The 20502-nt window shown below is 35.1% G+C and overlaps 1 protein-coding gene across 1 annotated transcript; it reads left to right on the forward strand.

Moving 5' to 3' along the window:
• The first annotated feature begins 16259 nt into the window (after window positions 1–16259).
• LOC122601458 (subtilisin-like protease SBT1.7) lies at window positions 16260–18539 on the forward strand. The gene has a single exon (XM_043774216.1). It carries the CDS (start codon window positions 16260–16262, stop codon window positions 18537–18539), a length of 2280 nt encoding a protein of 759 aa, XP_043630151.1.
• The last annotated feature ends 1963 nt before the right edge of the window (window positions 18540–20502 follow it).

Raw genomic sequence — 20502 nt, forward strand, 5'->3', positions numbered from 1 at the left:
AAATTGTAATTGACTTATTATAATTATATAATAACTAGCATGGTACCCGCGCGTTGCAGCGGATATCATAGTATAGGTTTGTGTGAATGGTGTGTGTGAAACATGTAAGAGATCCGGTGTGTATGAAAAAAAAGAGTTTTTATGGTTGTCATGTTTTAGATTTAGGGTTGCATTTTATGAGGAGAGTATTTTAGACTTTTTTCTTAAATAACTTTCAATATCGGGACAATTTCTTTTATTATCTATATCTATATCTATATATATATACTAGGTTTTTTACCCGCACAATGTGCAGTTTTTAAAATGACGGTTCAACAAAGTTTTGACCAATATTGTTTATTTGAATTTGAATATTAATAAAAAGAATGTTTAAAAGTAAATTGAAAACCATGTAAGTTAAGGAATGTTATCAAAGTTAATAATGCACCGATATACTAAAACAGAAACAGGATTTAAGAGTTCTTATAGCTTGGTAACAATATCAGCACAGTAATTAGTTAATGACTTAGCTCTAGATATATCGTGGCATAATCTGGACAAAGCGACTCTAGCAAATATATAAAGTACTCGGCAACAAACCAAAAAAAAAAAAATCCTTCCTGTAAATATTGAATAAAAAAGATAATGAAATTCTGCTAGGTAAATGATAATCAAATGTGAAATATATGTATATGTAAGAATATTTAATTTATATGACTGAATTGATAAGATATCAAAAAAACTGTTGTTGATGGGGTAATCTCAATCTATGCAACTATCTAACCTTAACTCCATAAAATCGTTATCATCTTCATATAAATAATTATACATAATCAATTCTTATATATAGATTAGTTAGCCGAATTCAAGAGAGTGGGTTGTCTAATATCACAAAAGAAAAATACATAAATAGATAGATTTGTGTTATAAAATCCACATAACAATAAGTGAATAGATTCATTACTTTGATAATAGTAAAGGAAAAAATTTAAAAAAAATAAACACCAATAAATCTGTGGAGCAAAATCACAATGGCAGCATCTACATTAACATATATTACGTCCCTCATAAATATACTTTTTAAAATATATCGGATGAAACAATAAATAAATTGTAATTGTATATTTGATATAATCTTTACCTATTTAATCAAATTTATTTATATATTTAAATTAAATAAATATATACAAAAAAGTATGGAGATGCCACATAGGATAAATCCTACGTGGCAATGTTTTAAGATGGGTTTAAGATTGAGGAGGGCTTTAGAAGGCTAGGTTTTCTACTTTTTTAATAGATATATATATAAATATATACATAATAAAACAATAGTTATCCTGACTTTTTAAAGCCATCCACATCAAATTAAAATTATCTCTAAACATGCCACATAGGATTTATCCTACGTGGCACCTCCATATTTTTTTCACACTAATAGATTTTCATTAAATAATATAATATAGTTATACATATATTTTAAATATGGCATATAGAAAAAGCATATATATATATAATTTATATTTATATAAATCAAACATATATAAAAAATCACGACTAACCTTGCATGACATTTTTTAACTTCCACCTCAAATTAAAATTATCTCTAAACATGCCACATAGGATTTATCCTACGTGACACCTCCATATTTTTTTCACACTAATAGATTTTCATTAAATAATATAATATAATTATACATATATTTTAAATATGGCATATAGAAAAAGCATATATATATATAATTTATATTTATATAAATCAAACATATATAAAAAATCACGACTAACCTTGTATGACATTTTTTAATTTTTTTATTTTAATTATAAACACTTCATAATTCATGACTCATAATCCATAATATTTTATTACCTTTTCTAATATTATTAGGTTATACACGACCAAACAATTTTGTTGTTTCTCCTTCGTTCTCTTGGCCGAAACCTTAATAAAATTGGTTATTCTAGCCACAAAAAATATCTATTTTATAATGATAATAGTAGTTATTTTGAGTTTTACGAATGAATTTCTTGATTGTTGGAGATAAAATACTTTATTTCCTAATTGTGTTTAGGATTATTTTTTCCCATCACTACATAAGGTTTTTTCTCCATCTTTTCAGCTAACTGAAAGCAAAAACTATAATGATTTTCTCTTATTTATCTTATTAGTTTTTTACTTATTCGTATTGTATTTATGTGTATTTTATATGACTAAATTTTTGTCATGCTTAGTCTTTTTACTTTGTATATATTATTCCGTTTGATGAATATATAGATATAATGCTACATTATCGATTTACGTTTGATTTGTTATGATATCAAAATATCTTAGGTTAAATGTTGGTGTGTAATCACTATAATAGGTTTAGTGATTGTGATATCGATATGTCAGAAAAGACAAAAGATGACCAGAGTAATCCAGGAATTAACCATTAACTATAACATAATCAATTTTAACATAATAAGCCTATAGAATAGCTATTTATTAATGCATAAAATAACCTTTTTAACTAGCCGCACATCGCGCGGGGTAAAATATCTAGTATAGTATAAAAGTATAAAAATATAGATAATAAAGAAGAATTAATTATTTGATTTTTATGATTATTGAATGTATTTTTTAAATGACTTAATAAACATTACCATCTTTGTCACATTTTGTATAACCTACATACAATAACCATGACAATTATAGGTGATATCCTAGCTAGGGGATTAGTACGTGTAACGATTAAAAAGAATTTATATAAAATAAAATAAATTTTCATACAAACTCGGTATTTTTCGCAAATATGTTCTAGAATATTATTATACTAGCTTAGGAACCCGCGTATTACGCGGGCAGATTAAGATAATACGCATTTGAATACATTGATTTTTTTTTGTGTGTGTATGTAATATAGTCCGAAATTAAAAGAAACACATATTAAACTCAAAAGAAACTACTTAGCTATTTCTCAATTTTTTGATACATTATACGTCGAAAATAGTAAAAATGAAACATCTTTTTTTTTTAAATGGCTAGCATAAAAAGTGTAAGACGAAAAATACATTTAAATTATCATTTATAAATCATATATGTACGGATTAGCTATATCAAATTTTATGTATATTGATTTTAATATAATTAATATTTTGTTAATGAGAAAATTGAAAATCAAAATCTCATTAAAGGTTATGTCATATATTAATTCAAATAAGAATATAATTATTAAGAAATTATCTAATAATTATAAGTAGTTATTTCTATATAAAAAATGATGTTATCAAAATCTTCTTTTATTTATATAATAGGAGATTTATACCCTGTCAAATATATGATATTTTTAAGATAAGATGAATTGTCATGTATGTCAATTATAGATAAAATCAAATTAGAAAATATAATTCTAAGACATTGAACGCATATATCGTGTTTCATCTTTTGTAATATTTTTGTGTAGATAATATTTGTTTATATTTTTTAATCTAACATTTATCGTTCATCATCATCTTAAAATATTTTTCTATTTAACTTGAGATATCACAACGTACAAATTTAGAGGTGTTCATTATTCGGATTAACCAAATAACTCACCAAATCCATTTGGCATTTGTATTATTTGGATTTGGTTTGGTGTTTGGGTGAAACCGAATAAGGAAGTTGTTAAAACGGTTTGGTTTTGGTTTTAAAAAATTTAATTGGGGGCCAACCAAAACCCGTTTAAGCATTTAACGTTTAATAAAAACTTAATAACCTAATTTAAATGATATTAATATGACTCTAATTATTTAAATACGTTGTTCTACACATCTAAAAGTATATAGTTAGTTAAATAAACTCACATGAATAAATAAAATGGTGTAAATTGACATTCAAATTGCATGATTATTCAAATATATTAAATAAAAATTTGAATAGCATTTTTTATTTGGGTAATCCAAGAACCGACCAAATAACCCGAACTTTATTTGGGTGTTTTGGATTGGGTGCTCATATATGGATTGGGTATTGGGTGGTTTTCTCATTCTTAAAAAACCGAATAACCCAAACCGAATAACTCTATTAACTCAAAACCCGACCGAATGAACACACCTACGTACAATTTTCCGTATTTAAAAATAAACGTTGTAACTACACACCAACTTATAATAAATATAGTTAATAAAAATTTACGTGAGCATTGTGACTTTTATTTCTTATTTAAAACAATTTGTTAATAACTCTTAAACACAAAATTTAAAAACTATATATATTGATTCAAAAACAATATTTGAAATCATGATCAAATTAAAAAGATAGAATTTGAGATACAAATCAATGAAAATCGTTTAATAAAATTAAAACAAAAATTTTTTTAATTTAAAAATTATAGAATTATGTAAAAATCGTCACTCATTTGCTAGTCATATTAATCTTCGGTCTAAGCTAAGAATTATTTAGTAAAAGATTATGGAATTATGTTCTATAATAGTATGTTTACAATTAGAAGCTATAAATATTTCTATAAGTTAGTAATTAGATTAACTAATTAAATAAAAATATTTGAAACTAAATTTTATGTATTAACAATTATATAATTATAACCAAAGGCCCTTATTTCTTAACTAGCTGAGGTAAAATATCTATGATTCCAATAGTAAAGAAGTTACGAATCTAAGTTTCAAAAAAAAGCACACCACGAATGTTTGTTCTTTGGGGGGACGGTTCAATGAGGACGAAAGCCAAGGCGAGTCTCACTTAACAGTGTTGACGGTTCCTACGCCATGGGCCGGAAGCTTCGGGAAGGCTAGCAAAATGGGCAATAGAATTGGGGGAGCATGAAATTTAGTTTCAGCCAAGAAGTTCCATTAAAGGACAAGTATTAGCAGATTTCATAGTCGAGACACCAGCCAAAGATGCTAAAAAGAAGCGAAAAGAACCTGAAGTGACATTCCCAGAGGATGCAGAATCAAGCTCCGAGGACCCTGTGTGGAAGCTTTTCACGGATGGAGCTTCAAGTGCAGACGGGTTCGGAGCCGGACTTATCTTGACAAGCCCAGAAGGAAAAGAATTTACTTATGCTTTAAGATTCAATTTCAAAGCCTCAAACAACGCGGCAGAATACGAAGCATTACTAGCAGGTCTTCGAATAGCAAAAGCAATGGGCGTGAAGCATGTCCATGCTCATGTGGACTCTCAAATTGTAGCCTTCCAAGTAAATGGTACCTATGAAGCAAAGGAGCCATTGATGAAAAAATATCTAGAAAAAGTCAAGGAGATAAAAGAGAAGTTTCGATCATTCCGAATAACGAACATCAACCGAAACAAAAACAAAATAGCGGATGCCTTAAGTAAGCTAGCATCCACCTCCTTTGCTCACTTAAAAAAAGAAGTCCTGGTAGAAGTATTGGAAAAAAGATCAATTGAAGAACCAAAAGTGAATGTTATAGAAGAAGAAGGACCAACATGGATGACGCCAATGATAGAGTCTCTTACTAGTGGCTTGCTCCCAGCAGACAGAGATCAAGCCCGAAAGATAAGAGTAAAAGCACCCCAATATGAACTTCGAGAAGAAGGACTATACAAGAGGTCATATATGGGACCCTTACTCAGGTGCGTAGGTCCAAACCAAGATAAGGGAATAATACAAGAAGTGCATAGAGGATCTTGTGGCCTACATGCTGGACCAAGAATGGTGGTAACTAAAATAGGAACGATGGGGTACTATTGGCCATCCATGTACCAAGATGTGGAAGCAGAAATTCGGAACTGTGATTCGTGTCAAATACATTCATCTGTTTCAAAGGCTCCCAAGAACAGTATGATACCCGTGTCCTCAGCGTGGCCATTCTCTAAGTGGGGTATTGATGTAGTGGGTCCTTTTCCACCAGCTCCAGGAAGATTGAAGTTTCTAGTGGTATCCATAGATTACTTTACTAAATGGGTAGAAGCTAAACCACTGGCGGTAATTTCAGGGAAGCACATGGAAAAATTTATGTGGGAGCATGTTGTCACGAGATTTGGAATACCGAAAACGATAGTGAGTGACAACGACAAGCAATTTTGTGAAGGAGTCTTCAGAACATTTTGCGAAAACCTAGAAATCGAACAATCTTTCACTTCCGTGGCACATCCACAAGCCAACGGTCAAGTAGAAGTAACTAACAAAGCAATTGTACAAGGAATAAAAGCAAGATTGGGAAGGAGCCATTCCGGATGGGTGGAAGAGCTTCATCAAGTATTATGGGCACACAAAACTACACCAAAGACTAGCAATGGAGTCACACCATATAGCTTAGTGTATGGTACCGAAGCAATGATCCCACCAGAAGTGAGTGTTCCCACCAGAAGAAGATTTCTAAGTGATGAAGAAAATGAGCATCAGCTCCTAACAAATTTGGATCTTTTAGAAGAACGAAGAGAAATAGCAACGATTAGAGAAGCCCAGCACAAAAGCCAAATGAAAAGATACTATGATAAGAGAGTTCGTAGAGAGAATTTCCTCCCCGGAGAATTTGTCTTTCGCAACAATGAAGCAAGCAAGGTAGAAAACCTTGGGAAATTGGGACCCCAATGGGAAGGTCCTTACATTGTGATTGAAGCATGTGGAAATGGTGCATACAAGTTAGCCACTATGGAGGGAGAAGGCCTCCCCAGAACTTGGAATGGAGCACAACTAAAAAGATGCTACTTGTGAAAGGCGAAAGAAATCTTATTTTGAAGCAGTGAAAGAAGAACACCCGTTTAGAAAAATTCTCTTACTTTGTCCATTGTGTAAATATAACAAATTAAACGCTCCATGTAGGCTCAGGCCACATGTTTTTTGTAATTAAGCCCAATTATCCGGGTTGGAGCATGGCTGCGGCCAGAACTTTTAAATGAAAAGCTGCAGCTAAACAGCTAATTTTCATATACTTGTCTTAAAAGTTAACAATGAGTGAAAAACTTACAATGATAAGTTCACAATGATCACGCTCATTGATGCACAATATGGAGCAAAAACTAGGAGCTTATGTAAGCCCGTTCTCGAACGGCGGCCTGAAACAATAATATGCTCCTTCATCAAAATTATATAAGCATGTTCCATCACATGCCCCTTCATCAAAATTATATAAGCATGTTCCATCACATGCTCCTTCATCAAAATTATATAAGCATGTTCCATCACATGCTCCTTCATCAAAATTATATAAGCATGTTCCATCACATGCTCCTTCATCAAATTTATCTAAGCATGTTCCATCACATGCTCCTTCATCGAAATTATATAAGCATGTTCGATCACATGCTCCCTTATCAAAATACATAAGCATGTTCCATCGCATGCTCCTTTATTAAGCTAAGTAGCGTGCTCCATGATGTGTTGATGAAGTTCTATCAAAACCAAATAACATGCTCCATCAAATGAGAATAAAACATCGATGTACTTCGTGACAAGAAATTGCATGCTCCTATATTAAATTAAATAGCATGCTCTATCATATTTTAACAACTCAAAGAAAAGCTAAGTAGCATGTTCCATCACATATCGATGAAAAGTCTATCAAAAGCAAATAGCATGCCCCATCAAATTAAAAGGGAGCATCGGTGTACCTTATAACAAGAAAGCATGTCAAGTGATTAATAGGTAACACGCATAAATGATAAAGAAGAGTAAAGTAATTGTTCTCAATACATCACAACCATAACTCCGAGTACACATACGGAACAAGAGAAAATAAAAATGTTCATACATTGCCAACAAAGGCATCAATAAAGCCACGCAGGGCTGAGATAGTCAACACTAAAGATAAGTGGTACCAATCAATCATCTTCCGGAATCACCTTCGGATCAATGGCAAGGATCTCATCAGTGGTAAGCTCAGAGCTAGAAGCCAATGCGGTGACGTAAGGGAACACCATATCCTCCATCTGAGAGGCAGCAGCATTGAGAGTATCCATAGCAGTCGGTTTATGTCCATCCAGTGTAGTAGGATCAACCTTCAGATACTTACGAGGAAGGTTGTGAAGAACCTTATGACCACCCGCTGCCATGACATGAGACTGTAGTTTGGTTAGCACTTCACTAAACTCATCACTTTTCAAGAATTTTTTAAACAACAAAGGCAAACTCTCCACAAGTAGCTTCTTTTCAGCAACAGCCTCCTCAGCTTCTTTGACATGCCTAGTCCTACTGTCCTGAAGCTTGGTCATCTGATTCCCTAGATCCACGAGATCTGCAGCAAAACCCTTAGATTGCTGTTTAGCTTCATTATATTTATCTTTCCATCCATTCTTCTCATTCCGGACTTTTCCTAGCTGCTCCCGCAGACTCTCTATCTCACGATCCTTCAAATCAAGCTTCTCACTGAGAACCTTAAGATCAGTATGCTGGCGAGCACGCCCTTCAGAATTTTCCAACAACTTCACTTTTTCTTTTAACTTGCCATTCTGCTTCTTGAGCTTGTGTCTTTCATCCTCGGAAAGAGAGAGGCGTGTCATGTACCCTGACTACAAGATATCAAAATTATAGCAAGTTAATAATAAGGGAGCGTACATAACACGAGCATGACTATATAATTAACAAAAAAAAAAGAGAGAAGGGAGCAACATACCAGCGCGTTGAGGATGTCAATCCCGGCCCCATTAGCAAAATCCACGAACTCATTCTTACGCATATTCTCAGTCATCTGCACTCGATGAGGCACCATGATGTTTCGGACAAAATCAAGACGTTCCTCACCGTCCTCAAGGGTACTCATGTGTGTAACCTTACTAAAGGGAGGAACAAATGTACCCTGGGGAACATCTAGAGGAGGGTCCTCACCTCCCTCATCTTCCTCCTTTTCTCCACCGTCTACCCCTGATTCCGCCTCTCGTCTTTTCTCCAAAGTCCTACGCTCCTTACCCTTACCAGGCCCGAGTGGAGGCAACGGCCTACCACCATTCACAAGTACGATGCCGCATCTAGGTGGATCAGAATGGGTACGGTGGGGAGCAGCAGAGCTAGTACCCTCCTCATGGATCGATGGAACCTGTGAGTCAGAGGGAGCACTACGAGTAAGCTTTCTTTTCTTCTGTGGAGCGGCTGTCGTACCAAAAGGGACATAATTGTCAACACCGGAAGCAGGATGAGAGGCTACAACTTCATTATCAGAAGGAGGATCTGAGTGGCCCTCCACAAAGTCATCTTCCTCGGGGGCAATAACTATCTCATTAGTAAAATCTTAAAGGAACAACTGCGGTATTGGGAGGATTAGGAGTAAAGGAACCATTATTGTGACCATCTCTAAGATATCCTCTAAGCCCCATCACTACAAAAAGAAAGTTAAAGTTAGTAAAGGCATGCATATGCGAATAAGTAATAAGAACAAAATAATGGAGGATAACGAAAACAATATTGAAATAAAGATCTAATGAAAAGTATTCCGGAACCATACCCCGCCCTTCAACGGCTATCTTAGGAATAGCAGGATGATGGGACCATAGCTTGGATAAGCCGGTGAGATAAAGGATAGGCTCTGGAAGCACACGATACTCCAATGGATACTTAGTCATCTCAACAACTAAAGACATGTCGAACCCACTAGACGGAAGCCTCTAGACTTTTCTCGTTTGGTCAGAGCAAAAGGATAGTTAGAAGGTATCACAGACTCATCAACATAAAAGAACCGAGATTTCCAACCTTTAATGGAAGTCGGTACTCCGGTTACACACTCACCTACCTCATCTTCTGGACGCTTCTCAAAGGTGTACCAACTCCCAGCTTTAGCTAACCTAAAGAACCTCCTAAACAAAGTAAGGCTAGGATCCCTCCTACGACTCCGACAAGAAACCTCAAACATAGTTACCCTAGCGTTACCATAAGGATTTACTTGAGAAACATGAACATGGAAATGGTTAAGGACTCTACAATAAAAATCGGTGAAAAGAAGCCGCATATTACCCTTTTCGAAGGCAGCACAATAAAGGGTAACTTTTCCCGGGGGAGCCCTAGTAGCTATATGGTATGGTTGTGGAAGCATATATCCCAACCCGGGCGGGAACCTATATGCCGATAAAAAGGACCCTAACTCATCAAAGCTCAAGCTACAAGTTTGCTTTTTCAAATCTCTTTTTGCCATAAGATAAAGTGATAGGACAAACCTGAGGAAATGGACTTATGCTCCAAATTCGGCAATACAGGTTCCGGACCCGGGGACTAAAAATCAGGAAACCAAACGAACCTCGAACCAGCTCAAGTGTATGCTCCGACTCAAGTACGTGCTCCGGCTCAAGCCAAAGTAAGTTTCGGATTCAAGTAGCCTATATCCCAGAAACCTAAGAGAGGTTCCAGATCAAAAGTGTGCTCCGATTTAGATGAGTAGGATACAGAAGCCCAAAAGAAAATAGGATGCTCCGGATTCGGTCAGGTAGGTATTACAAGCTCCGGTTGGATCTGGTCGAGTGGGTATCACAGGCTCCGGATCAATGACAGGCAGCCCCCAGATTGGTAGTCAAAGCTCCGATATTATATATATATATATATATATGTATATATTACATATATACAATTAAGCGCTTCAGAGTGGATGTCAGTTGATCGGAAGCACGGGGTTATCAAGAGCTGGACCCGATATACATATATATGTGTGTATTACGGATGGAGAACCACAAGATGGCTCCGGATCGGCTGCGGAAAAAACGAACACAAGGGGGCTCCGGATCGGGAGCACATGCTTCGACCAATTAGGCTCCGGGAATGGAGAAGGTGGCGTTACGGCTGCTAATAAACTGGAGCTATGGGAAGGCTACGGAACAGTAGCAGAAACTAAAGAGGTCAAGAAGCTCCGGATCGGGAGCATATGCTCCGGTCAAATGTGGTTCGTTTCGGGTAACCTTAAATGTGGAAAGGGTTTTTAAGAGAGGTGAAAATAAACAAAAAAAAAAAGAGATAAGTGAGTTTCTCCCCCCCCCCCCCCTCTTTTTTTATAGTGTCTCTCCTTGATGAGATGTTTCACAAATTAGGCAGGATGCTTTTTAGGAAGCTCAGATCGAAGCATGGTGCTTTCCAAAAATAAGATAACAAATAAATAATAAATACAAATCTGTATTTAGTAAAAAAAAAAAAAGAAAAAACAAGAACAAAAAAAAAACCGTTAGAACATTTAGGAGTTACTCTCGTTTTGTTATGTTTTTAGAGGGGGGAAGGGTAAGGTACGATGGACATTCGGGATCGATATCCGAACACCATCGCGAATTCAAACTAGAGAAAGGATCCCCAAAACACGCTCCCGAAAATATATTACTTAGTGATTCTTTTTCTTTATTTTTAACTTAGCATTCTAAGCATTACAATGCCAAGCTGGGGGGCTTGATAGTGCACCATCTTAGTTAGCACTATGACCTGATCAAAGCAACATAAAGCAGCGTAGCTCCCGAATACATATAGAGCAGCGTAGCTCCCGAATAGAAGTAATCGCATGATCCGGACCAAGATCCAGATCCAACATGATAGAACAAATAGATTGTCATGTGAATAGCACGTGGCCAACCAACAGGACAAGATGATGTACTAACTAAGCCAATCACCGTTAAGAAAGGTACGCTCCCAACGGGCTCCAAACCGTACTGAAACGTCATAGGAGACACGTATTCAGATCTTGTCTCCTCAGCCTCTATAAATACTCCTCTCAATCACTCATTTGAGAAGGATGTTTTCACACATAACACACTTTGCTCTGATTATTTTAGTGGCGTGGAGTAGCCTCCATCACCAATAGGGAACCGCCAATAAACATAATCAACCTTCTTCTGACCCTCCTTTTGCAAGTTCAACCCTTTAGTAATTAGACGACAAAATACGTTTAAACAATGGGAAGTGGGTGGCACAGATGGAGACGGCACATAATGGAGCCTCTAATATGTACGACATGATTCTAAGTTCAGGAGTTTTGTTTAAAAATAAGTATTTTTAGAAAGAAGTTTGTAAATAATTTCATTCTCTAAAACATTTTTATCATATTTTTTAAAACAAAATAATGTTCTTATTATATTAAACTTTTTGAAATAGCAAAATAGATTTTTAGTTTTATTAAAACCGTGATATAACAAAATAGAGTCTACATTTTTCTAAATTTTTGAAAGTTCAAAAAAGTTTTATTTTGTTAAAGTTTTTAGAATACAAAAAGACATTCCATTTCTAAATTAACAGAAAATTAAAAGAGATAAAAGGTTGTCCGATCATCAGAGATGACAATCTTTGGATTTTTTCTTCTGAATATTTGTAATGGTCAATGGTTAACATCTCGTTGGATAAACTAAGTACAAGACTTCACCATTATACAAAGAAAATTTACTGATATTGTTTTCTAACTGAATATTTAGTATATATATATATATAATAGAAAAGATCTTATATTATAGTTGTATACTACCGAATAAGTTAAATAATAATAATAATAATAATAATTTTCTTTTAGTTTTTGTAGCGTATATCTTTGAGTTTCATAAATCATAAGTATTAAAGTAAATAAAACAAAACAAGTTAATAATCAAGACAACTAATCCGTAAATAAGTGTTTCCAATCAATAGCCCAAGTCCAAAACAATCAATAGCCCAAACCCAAAATTATTGATTCGCATCTAGTCCATACCCAGCCCAGCCAATATTTAAAGCGAACCCAACCCAAACCTGGACATAGTAATCCACTATTTATAGCAACTAGTGAACATCATTTTAGTGGATGCTTTATTTTCATACATCCGGTTAATCCGTATATAAGTCTTTCACATTTGTTGATCACCTTCCTCATGCATAAGCCTCAATTCACTTTTTGGAGTGTTTGTTTAAACTTTGATTTCCTGGTTCCAGTACTTAATTAACTGGTGAAGAAAAAATTGAAGAGAAACAAAACCAAAAGAGGTTTAAATAATCATTCATATGAACAACCCATCATATGATAAAATTTAATTACAAAACACTAATCTGATGATAACTAACAGATTGTGAAAACAACGAATTACAAGTTTTTTGTTGATATAAATGAATAAAGTTCTTGTAGGAAGGTTGTCTTCCTTTACTGCAGTGTGTTTGGATATATACAGGGTCGACCCAACAATGCTTTGGGGTCAAGCATGTGCTTTGGGCCCCCATTTTGACAAGGCCCCCAATTTTTTTTCAAGCTTTTGTATACTACCTTAATAATTGTGACGGCTAAAACAAAAAAGTTAACTGGCCAAAAAGAAAAGGAATAGGGTAACGCAACAGCCCCTCAGCCTCGCATCTTGTGTCCTCAAAGTCTTCACCTCCTTAAAAATTGAAAAGCCTGGGATATTTCTCTTTCAAAATATGATTTTTCTCCAACATTCTTATGATTGAATTTTTGGGTGTAAAATTAGATAAGTTTATTCACTTATGTTTCTCTTTTCTAATATTATTCACTGATCCCAGAAGCAGCATCGACTGCTGCATCAGCAGCTAATAAACTTGTAATAGCAGTAGATACCTTTTTTTAAGAGTATTTCTTTGTTTACTTTAATTTATAGCTAATAAACTAGGCCTCTAAAATCGATCTCGTTTAAGGCCACCAAAAAGCTTGAGCCGGCACTGGATATATACCCAAGTGTACGACCGTCGACAGTTGCAGAAGCCCATGAACTAACGGGTGTACTCCAGTTATGTGACCCACTCATCTTTGATATCTTGAGAGATACATTTTCAGCCCTTCCACTTGATTGTATTAAAGAAACATACTATCTTTTTCTTGTACACTTTGGATCGAGTCAAAACTAAGATTCATAAAACAATGTCACTTCTCAACAACTGGTGGATTGTATCCTTAATAATTATTTCATATTCTTGGTTTTATGTTTTTTGTTAGAAATATAAAATATAGTGTGAATTTATATTTTGTACAAGTAATAGTGTTGAAAGGGTTAGATGTAAAATATGTTTTTATGTATATAAATCCCCCAACACATATTTTGTAACTTTTCACCTATTCTTACTTCTACTCATCCACTTTCAATCTAATTCTCTCTCAATACAAACACTAGTATCCGCACATACACACACACACACACGCTAAAACACATACTCAAGCTTGTAATTCTTGATTTGTAGTTGTTTTCATTCTTCAATTGTTAGGAACTTAGTTGACTTATTGTGTAGAATAATACACAGTGTCTCTCAATTGAAATGGTTGAACTGAGGTATTTAATATGAGTTTGGATCACCATGTGACAAAAAATTGGAGTTCATGTTGGGCCAAAAAGATGATCGGATGGACCAGTAACACGTTAAAGGGAAGGTATGGTTGCCGAAAAACCAAATTTTGGTAAGACAACCACTAATTACAACTTGCCATATCCCTTTTAGTTTGAGCCAAAATGAGCCAAAAAATAAACCGAATTAGTAGGGTGTGGTTTGAATTTGTTTAAGAAAAAAAATATATTTTTTAAAATAAACAAACACAAAGAACAGTCCTAATGTTCAAAAACAATGCAAGACAAAAGAAGAAGAAAAAAAAAAAAAGTCAAAAGCACCACACCCTACACGCCTCAACCTTCATTTCACTCGGCCCTGCTGGGCCGATTTCAGGATCCGAAACCTCAAGCCTCTATTGGAGGTTGGATGAAAAGAGCCGACCACACTCTTTACCTTTTTAAATGTCTGAATATATAAATAATGTTTGTATGTATTAAGTAAAAAATACGGTTATTTTTGTTTATTAAGTCAAAAAATAAAAATAAAATTTGACTGAATGCATTAGTTCAGGTACCCTTTATATAATTAACCCTTAAATAAATAAACTGCAGCTAAGTATGTTAAGGTTGTTCATGCACTAATCGTCTGTTGGATGCTTTTGATTTCAAAAGTACCGAACTCGATAACCTTTCAGGCACATCAATTCGAGTGATATCTTGTTGTTCTTGTCTTCAGTTGGTTTGCAACACTCATTGCTTAATACTGAAACGTTTAAAGGTGTTTGAATCAAGGAATTCTCAGCAGTTGACTCATCTAGAGAAATTGTTATGTTTGAAGCAGGATCATCAAGTCAACAACAACATATACAGGCTGAAAATGATGCTACTTATGATATCAACCAATCAGTATGATTGCAGATTGATGAAGGTCAAGTTTTGAAAGAACTTGATGAGTTTTTTCATAAATGATTTTGGGATTATTGAATAATTAAGAATGTGCAAGGTTGTACTATTAAATACTAGTTGGCTTATATATGGGATTATAATGTTTTTTGTATGACATTATGATGAAATATATGAAAAGTTTTAACCTTCCTATCACAAGTGTGTGTTAGTGTTTGTGAATTTACCCTGATTATCGGTATTCTTTTGAATCAACGATAGTTAGAAGAATTGTTCTTGGCATTCTCATGAATCAACCGGTTCGATTGTTTATCCCATTTTATCTTTTTTTCTCGCTGCATCACAGATATTCGGTGATTTATCATTATTGTTTCTAGCCTTGTAAAACCCTTAACCAAACACCCCCTAAAACTTCACTAAGTATTTGTAGTTTGTCTTTAGGATCTGCTGGAAGATTATATTATTATTATTTAGAAATATAATATTAGTTTTATTATTATGATGATTAGGAAACTATTGTATTACTATAGTTATGATATCTTTTATATTATTTAGTTAGCTTGTTAATCAAGCTATAGGATTAGTATTTATATAGACAGTAAGTTCTAACATTTATTATGGATAAATTGAATTAAGGTCGTAAGACTTTTAGGAGATCCTTGCTTCTCGAATTGCAAGAACCCTTATATCGTGTTCTTTGGTTCGTATCACAATCAAATCTATTGAAGTCATTCAGGACACAAATTCAATTTTAATTGTAGATTTGCTTCTATAATTAAATAGGTACTTATTTTTATCTTTGTATATATAATCAATGAAGGTGAGCATCAAGGACATGCAATCAAATGCAATATAAAAACAAGACTTTGAAATAGACACTGTTACTAAATCTTGCAAGAAAACGTATCTTTTACAGGATAAGACATATGAAATTGGCAATCACTTGCAGAATAACACTTGCTATGTATACGAAATCTGCAGTGGTTCTCTTTGATATTGTCATTTGCATCTTCAGAACCCAAGTGATCACACTGTCTATACACATAAATCCAGACTAAAAGCTTAGTTATGGTCACAAATACATTGTTATGAAAAATGCTATATTCATTCTTTAGCCCATGGCTTTTCTGAAATGACATCTATCTGTTCGGCTTATGAATATTGGCCTTTTGTCATTGTATCGTTTGTATGGATATATATATATATATATATGTTAGATTTGTTTTGTCACTTCAAAACATCTTAGAGCAAAATGCCACAGTCTATGAATATTAGATTCATATCTTTTCTTTTCACTTTCATAATTATATTAATTGTGTCATCACCATCATCTGCATCAGATGATTATCAAGCTTATATTGTTCTTATGGACAAATCAATGATGCCATCTCCTTTTTCTAATCACCATAACTGGTACACTTCTGTACTTTCATCTCTTTCGGATGGAGTTCCCGCAAAGCATCTGTACACGTATAACCATGTCATGGACGGGTTTAGTGCGGTCCTAACCAAAAAACAACTAATACAGCTTGAGAAAACTCCCGGCCATCTTGCTACGTTTGAGGAGAAAGTTGGAGAGGCTCACACGACGCATACACCTAAGTATTTGGGACTAAGGAAACATGTTGGATTATGGCCCGTTTCTGGGTTTGGTGAAGATATGATTATTGGCATACTTGACACTGGCATTTGGCCCGAAAGTGAGAGTTTTCATGACAGAGGGATGTCAGAAGTCCCTTCTCGTTGGCGTGGAACTTGTGAAGGTGAAGGTTTTTGTAACAAGAAACTAATCGGTGCACGTTCGTTCAGTGAAGGAATGAAACACCGAAAGGAGAACATTTCAAAAACAGATGACTATGATTCTCCTAGAGATTACGAAGGACATGGGACCCATACGTCGTCAACAGCAGCTGGCAGTCGCGTAGCAAATGCTGATTATTTTGGGTATGCAAAGGGGACAGCCACAGGAATAGCACCAAACGCTCGGTTAGCCATGTACAAAGTGTTGTTCCTTGACAACTCATATGATGCTGCAGCAAGTGACACATTGGCCGGAATGGATCAAGCTATAGAAGATGGCGTGGATCTGATGTCGTTATCATTAGGCTTTATCGAGACAAGATTTTCTCAAAATCCTATTGCAATTGGAGCATTTGCAGCTATGGAAAAAGGGATCTTTGTATCTTGTTCAGCAGGGAATGCTGGCCCACATCGTTACACAATCACTAATGGAGCTCCTTGGATTACAACTGTTGGTGCAGGAACCATAGACCGTAAATTAGCAGCATTCGTGACACCAAGTGATCAAAAGTATGGAACCCTAATTGGGAAATCGATTTACCCCGAAAATCTTTTGGTAGAAAGGGTCCCTATCTACTATGGATATGGAAACACAAGCAAAGAAACTTGTGACTATCTTGATCCGAAAGATGTTAAAGGAAAGTATGTTTTTTGTGAAACTGATTATGGCATAACACTTGAAGATTTTGAAACCAGTGGAGCTATTGGAGTTATTACGAGTTCCGACCAAGGAAACTTTCTACGACCAAAAGACTTCAATTTGCCATTCGTCGTTCTGGACACCAAGGTGGCAGATTCGTTAAAAAAATACATAATTAACACAAAAAACGCAAGTATCAGTGTAAAGTACGGTGAAGCTGTTTTGGGAGTTAAGCCAGCTCCTCAAGTTGCAGACTTTTCATCAAGAGGACCTGACCAGAGATCTCCATGGATCCTAAAACCCGATCTTTTGGCTCCTGGAGTCGATATCTTGGCTGCATGGGCACCAAATAGACAAAGTGCAACAATTGGAGATGATTATTTGCTTACTGATTACAATGTTGTATCTGGGACATCAATGGCTTGTCCACATGTAGCAGGCATAGCTGCCTTATTGAAATCAGCCCATAAGGACTGGAGTCCAGCTGCAATTCGGTCTGCAATGATGACGACAGCTGATATTCTCGACAATAATAAAAGCACAATCTTTGACATGACTACTGCAGAACAAGGTAACCCTCTAGATTTTGGTGCAGGTCAAGTTAACCCAAACAAAGCCATGGATCCTGGTCTAGTTTACGACGTTAAACCTGAAGACTACATCAACTATCTGTGTGCATTGAACTACACAAGAAATGAGATAAGGATCATTTCAAAGAAATCGGCTTTTGATTGTGCAAATGCAACCCTTGATCTTAACTACCCATCATTCATTCTAGTTTTGAACAATACAAACATGACCCGTGTCACCTTTGAAAGGGTGTTAAAGAATGTAGCAGAGACATCAAGTTCTACGTATCGAGCCATGGTGCAAACTCCTGCAACAGGTATGAACGTTGTCGTGGAGCCTACAACGATCTTTTTCAAAGGGAAGTATAGTACGGCTAAGTTTAAGGTTACAGTCGACGTTGACATAACTCATGTCCCTCCAACCTATGCCGGATATTATGGTAATTCTGGATATCTAAGCTGGTACGAGGTGAACGGAACTCGTGTTGTTCGAAGTCCCATTGTATCTGCACTCGCACCCTGAGAGCAAGAAATGGTATATATATGGCATAAAGAAAGCAAGTTAGAAGTTTTCCTAATACTGATTGTGGGGTTCTGAAGCTGGTTTTTTTAAAGAAAGACACCCGATGGGACTTGAACCCACAATCGCCTGATTAGAAATCAAACACCATATCCATTAGGCCACGGGTGCTTGTTTGTTTTGGTTTTGACCCAAACCCAACCCAAACTTGGACTTATAAAACCCTGCAACCCAAAATGTAAATAATCCACTATTTTTAGCAACCAATGAACATCATTTTAGTGGCTGATTTATTTCATACATCCATTTAATTAATCCGTATAAGTCTTTAACTGTTATAATGACCATTCTTAATCAAGTTTCTTAATATTTTCAAATCACATAAAAGAGCTAGCTGATATCAATGAATGGATATGTCATGCGTTAACTTCTAATTCTCATGGGAGTTGAATTTTTTAAACATAGTTGTTAAACTTCCGTGTTCTACTTTTCTATCTCGGATGCCTGTTTTGACCCGGGTCCATTTTGACCCGGATCCGATTGATATTATATTCATTGACCTGAACCTATCTTGACCCAGACCCGTTTGGACCCATTACCCAGTCTGACGTGACTTGTACATTTTGCCACCTCTCACACATAAGGACAGCACTGGAGATGCCATGCCTTAACTTCTTATTGTCATGGAAGTTAAATTTGTTAAACATAGTTGTTTTACATCTGTTTTCTACTTTTTTTTTGTCTCGGGTGCCTGTTTAGACCCGGAGCCGATTGATATTATGTTTATTGACCTGAACCCATCTTGACCCAGACCTGTTACCAGCCTGACCCGGCTTGCTATAGAATTAACTGAACAAGCAGATACAAAAGATTTTGCCACCTCTCACACAAAAGGACAGCACTTGCTCTTTACATGGTGATCTTGGAGTATGTCTGCTCTAATACGTCTGGTTACATCACTTTTGGTTTGTTCGCTATAAGTTGAGGCTTGTTCACACGTTAATTTTGTTACAGTTCTAGTGAACTCGGGAATAAATGTGATCTTCATCTGTTTATGTTCTTTTGTGTTAATATATGTGTAATTGACTTTGTATGACTGAGTAGTTTGTGCTAAAATGATATATACAGCTATAGAGTTTTTTTTTATTCATAGTAAATTTGTTATGTGTTATTCTTGTGTGACTATTGAATTCGGTATGAAGATGATCTACATGGTTTTCCATCAAACTCGGTAGTCAATGGTTGTGAAGTTCATGGGTATTATCTCATTGTGTTGTGTGCGTTATTCTTTATCTCTTGTTTGTACATTCATATCTGTTAGTTATTTGCTCGAATGGCCCTACCTATCGAATTCACTAACTAATAATTATTGTTGATTAATTTATACTGATCTCAGTAGTTGTGCAAAGGTTTCAATGTTTTCAATCTCTGAACTTGTTATGTGTACTATGCTTGTTATGAATACCGAATTCAATATGTCATCTTGTACACATTACTTCGTTTCATACTGAACTTGGTATAGGTTTACATGTCTTCACTACTATTAAAGAAACTGATTAATTTAGTTAATTACATTTACAAGATTCCTAATTATAGTATGTATTAGATTTAGTATTGTTTGCTTATTCCTGTATTATACATTGATTGTATAAAAGTAAAACCCTTCATTCTATTCATATCACAATATGATATCAGAGCCTACAACACTCCAACGAGCTCCTAAAGAAAAAAAGATAACCCATGTTGCTCCAACAAGCAACCAATTTTTCCATCAAGTTTTCAGTCCCTCAATCAGATTCTTTGCTACCTCAAAAACAAAAGTGGTAGCCAAAGATCAATGTTTCAAGTTCAAGTCCAAGATGTGGTCAATAATCTTGTGAGGACGTAATAAGGAATTTCTCTACAAGTGCAAGTCCAAGATTTCAAGTTAAAGTTCAAGATGGGCTTCCCTAGTGGGTCACCTATC

Source organism: Erigeron canadensis, chromosome 5 (genome assembly GCF_010389155.1).
Source record: "Erigeron canadensis isolate Cc75 chromosome 5, C_canadensis_v1, whole genome shotgun sequence".
NCBI lineage: Eukaryota > Viridiplantae > Streptophyta > Magnoliopsida > Asterales > Asteraceae > Erigeron > Erigeron canadensis.

Bases quoted from the DNA above. Each gene is read 5' to 3' on its own strand.
- LOC122601458 (XM_043774216.1), top strand. From the start codon at position 16,260: ATGCCACAGTCTATGAATATTAGATTCATATCTTTTCTTTTCACTTTC.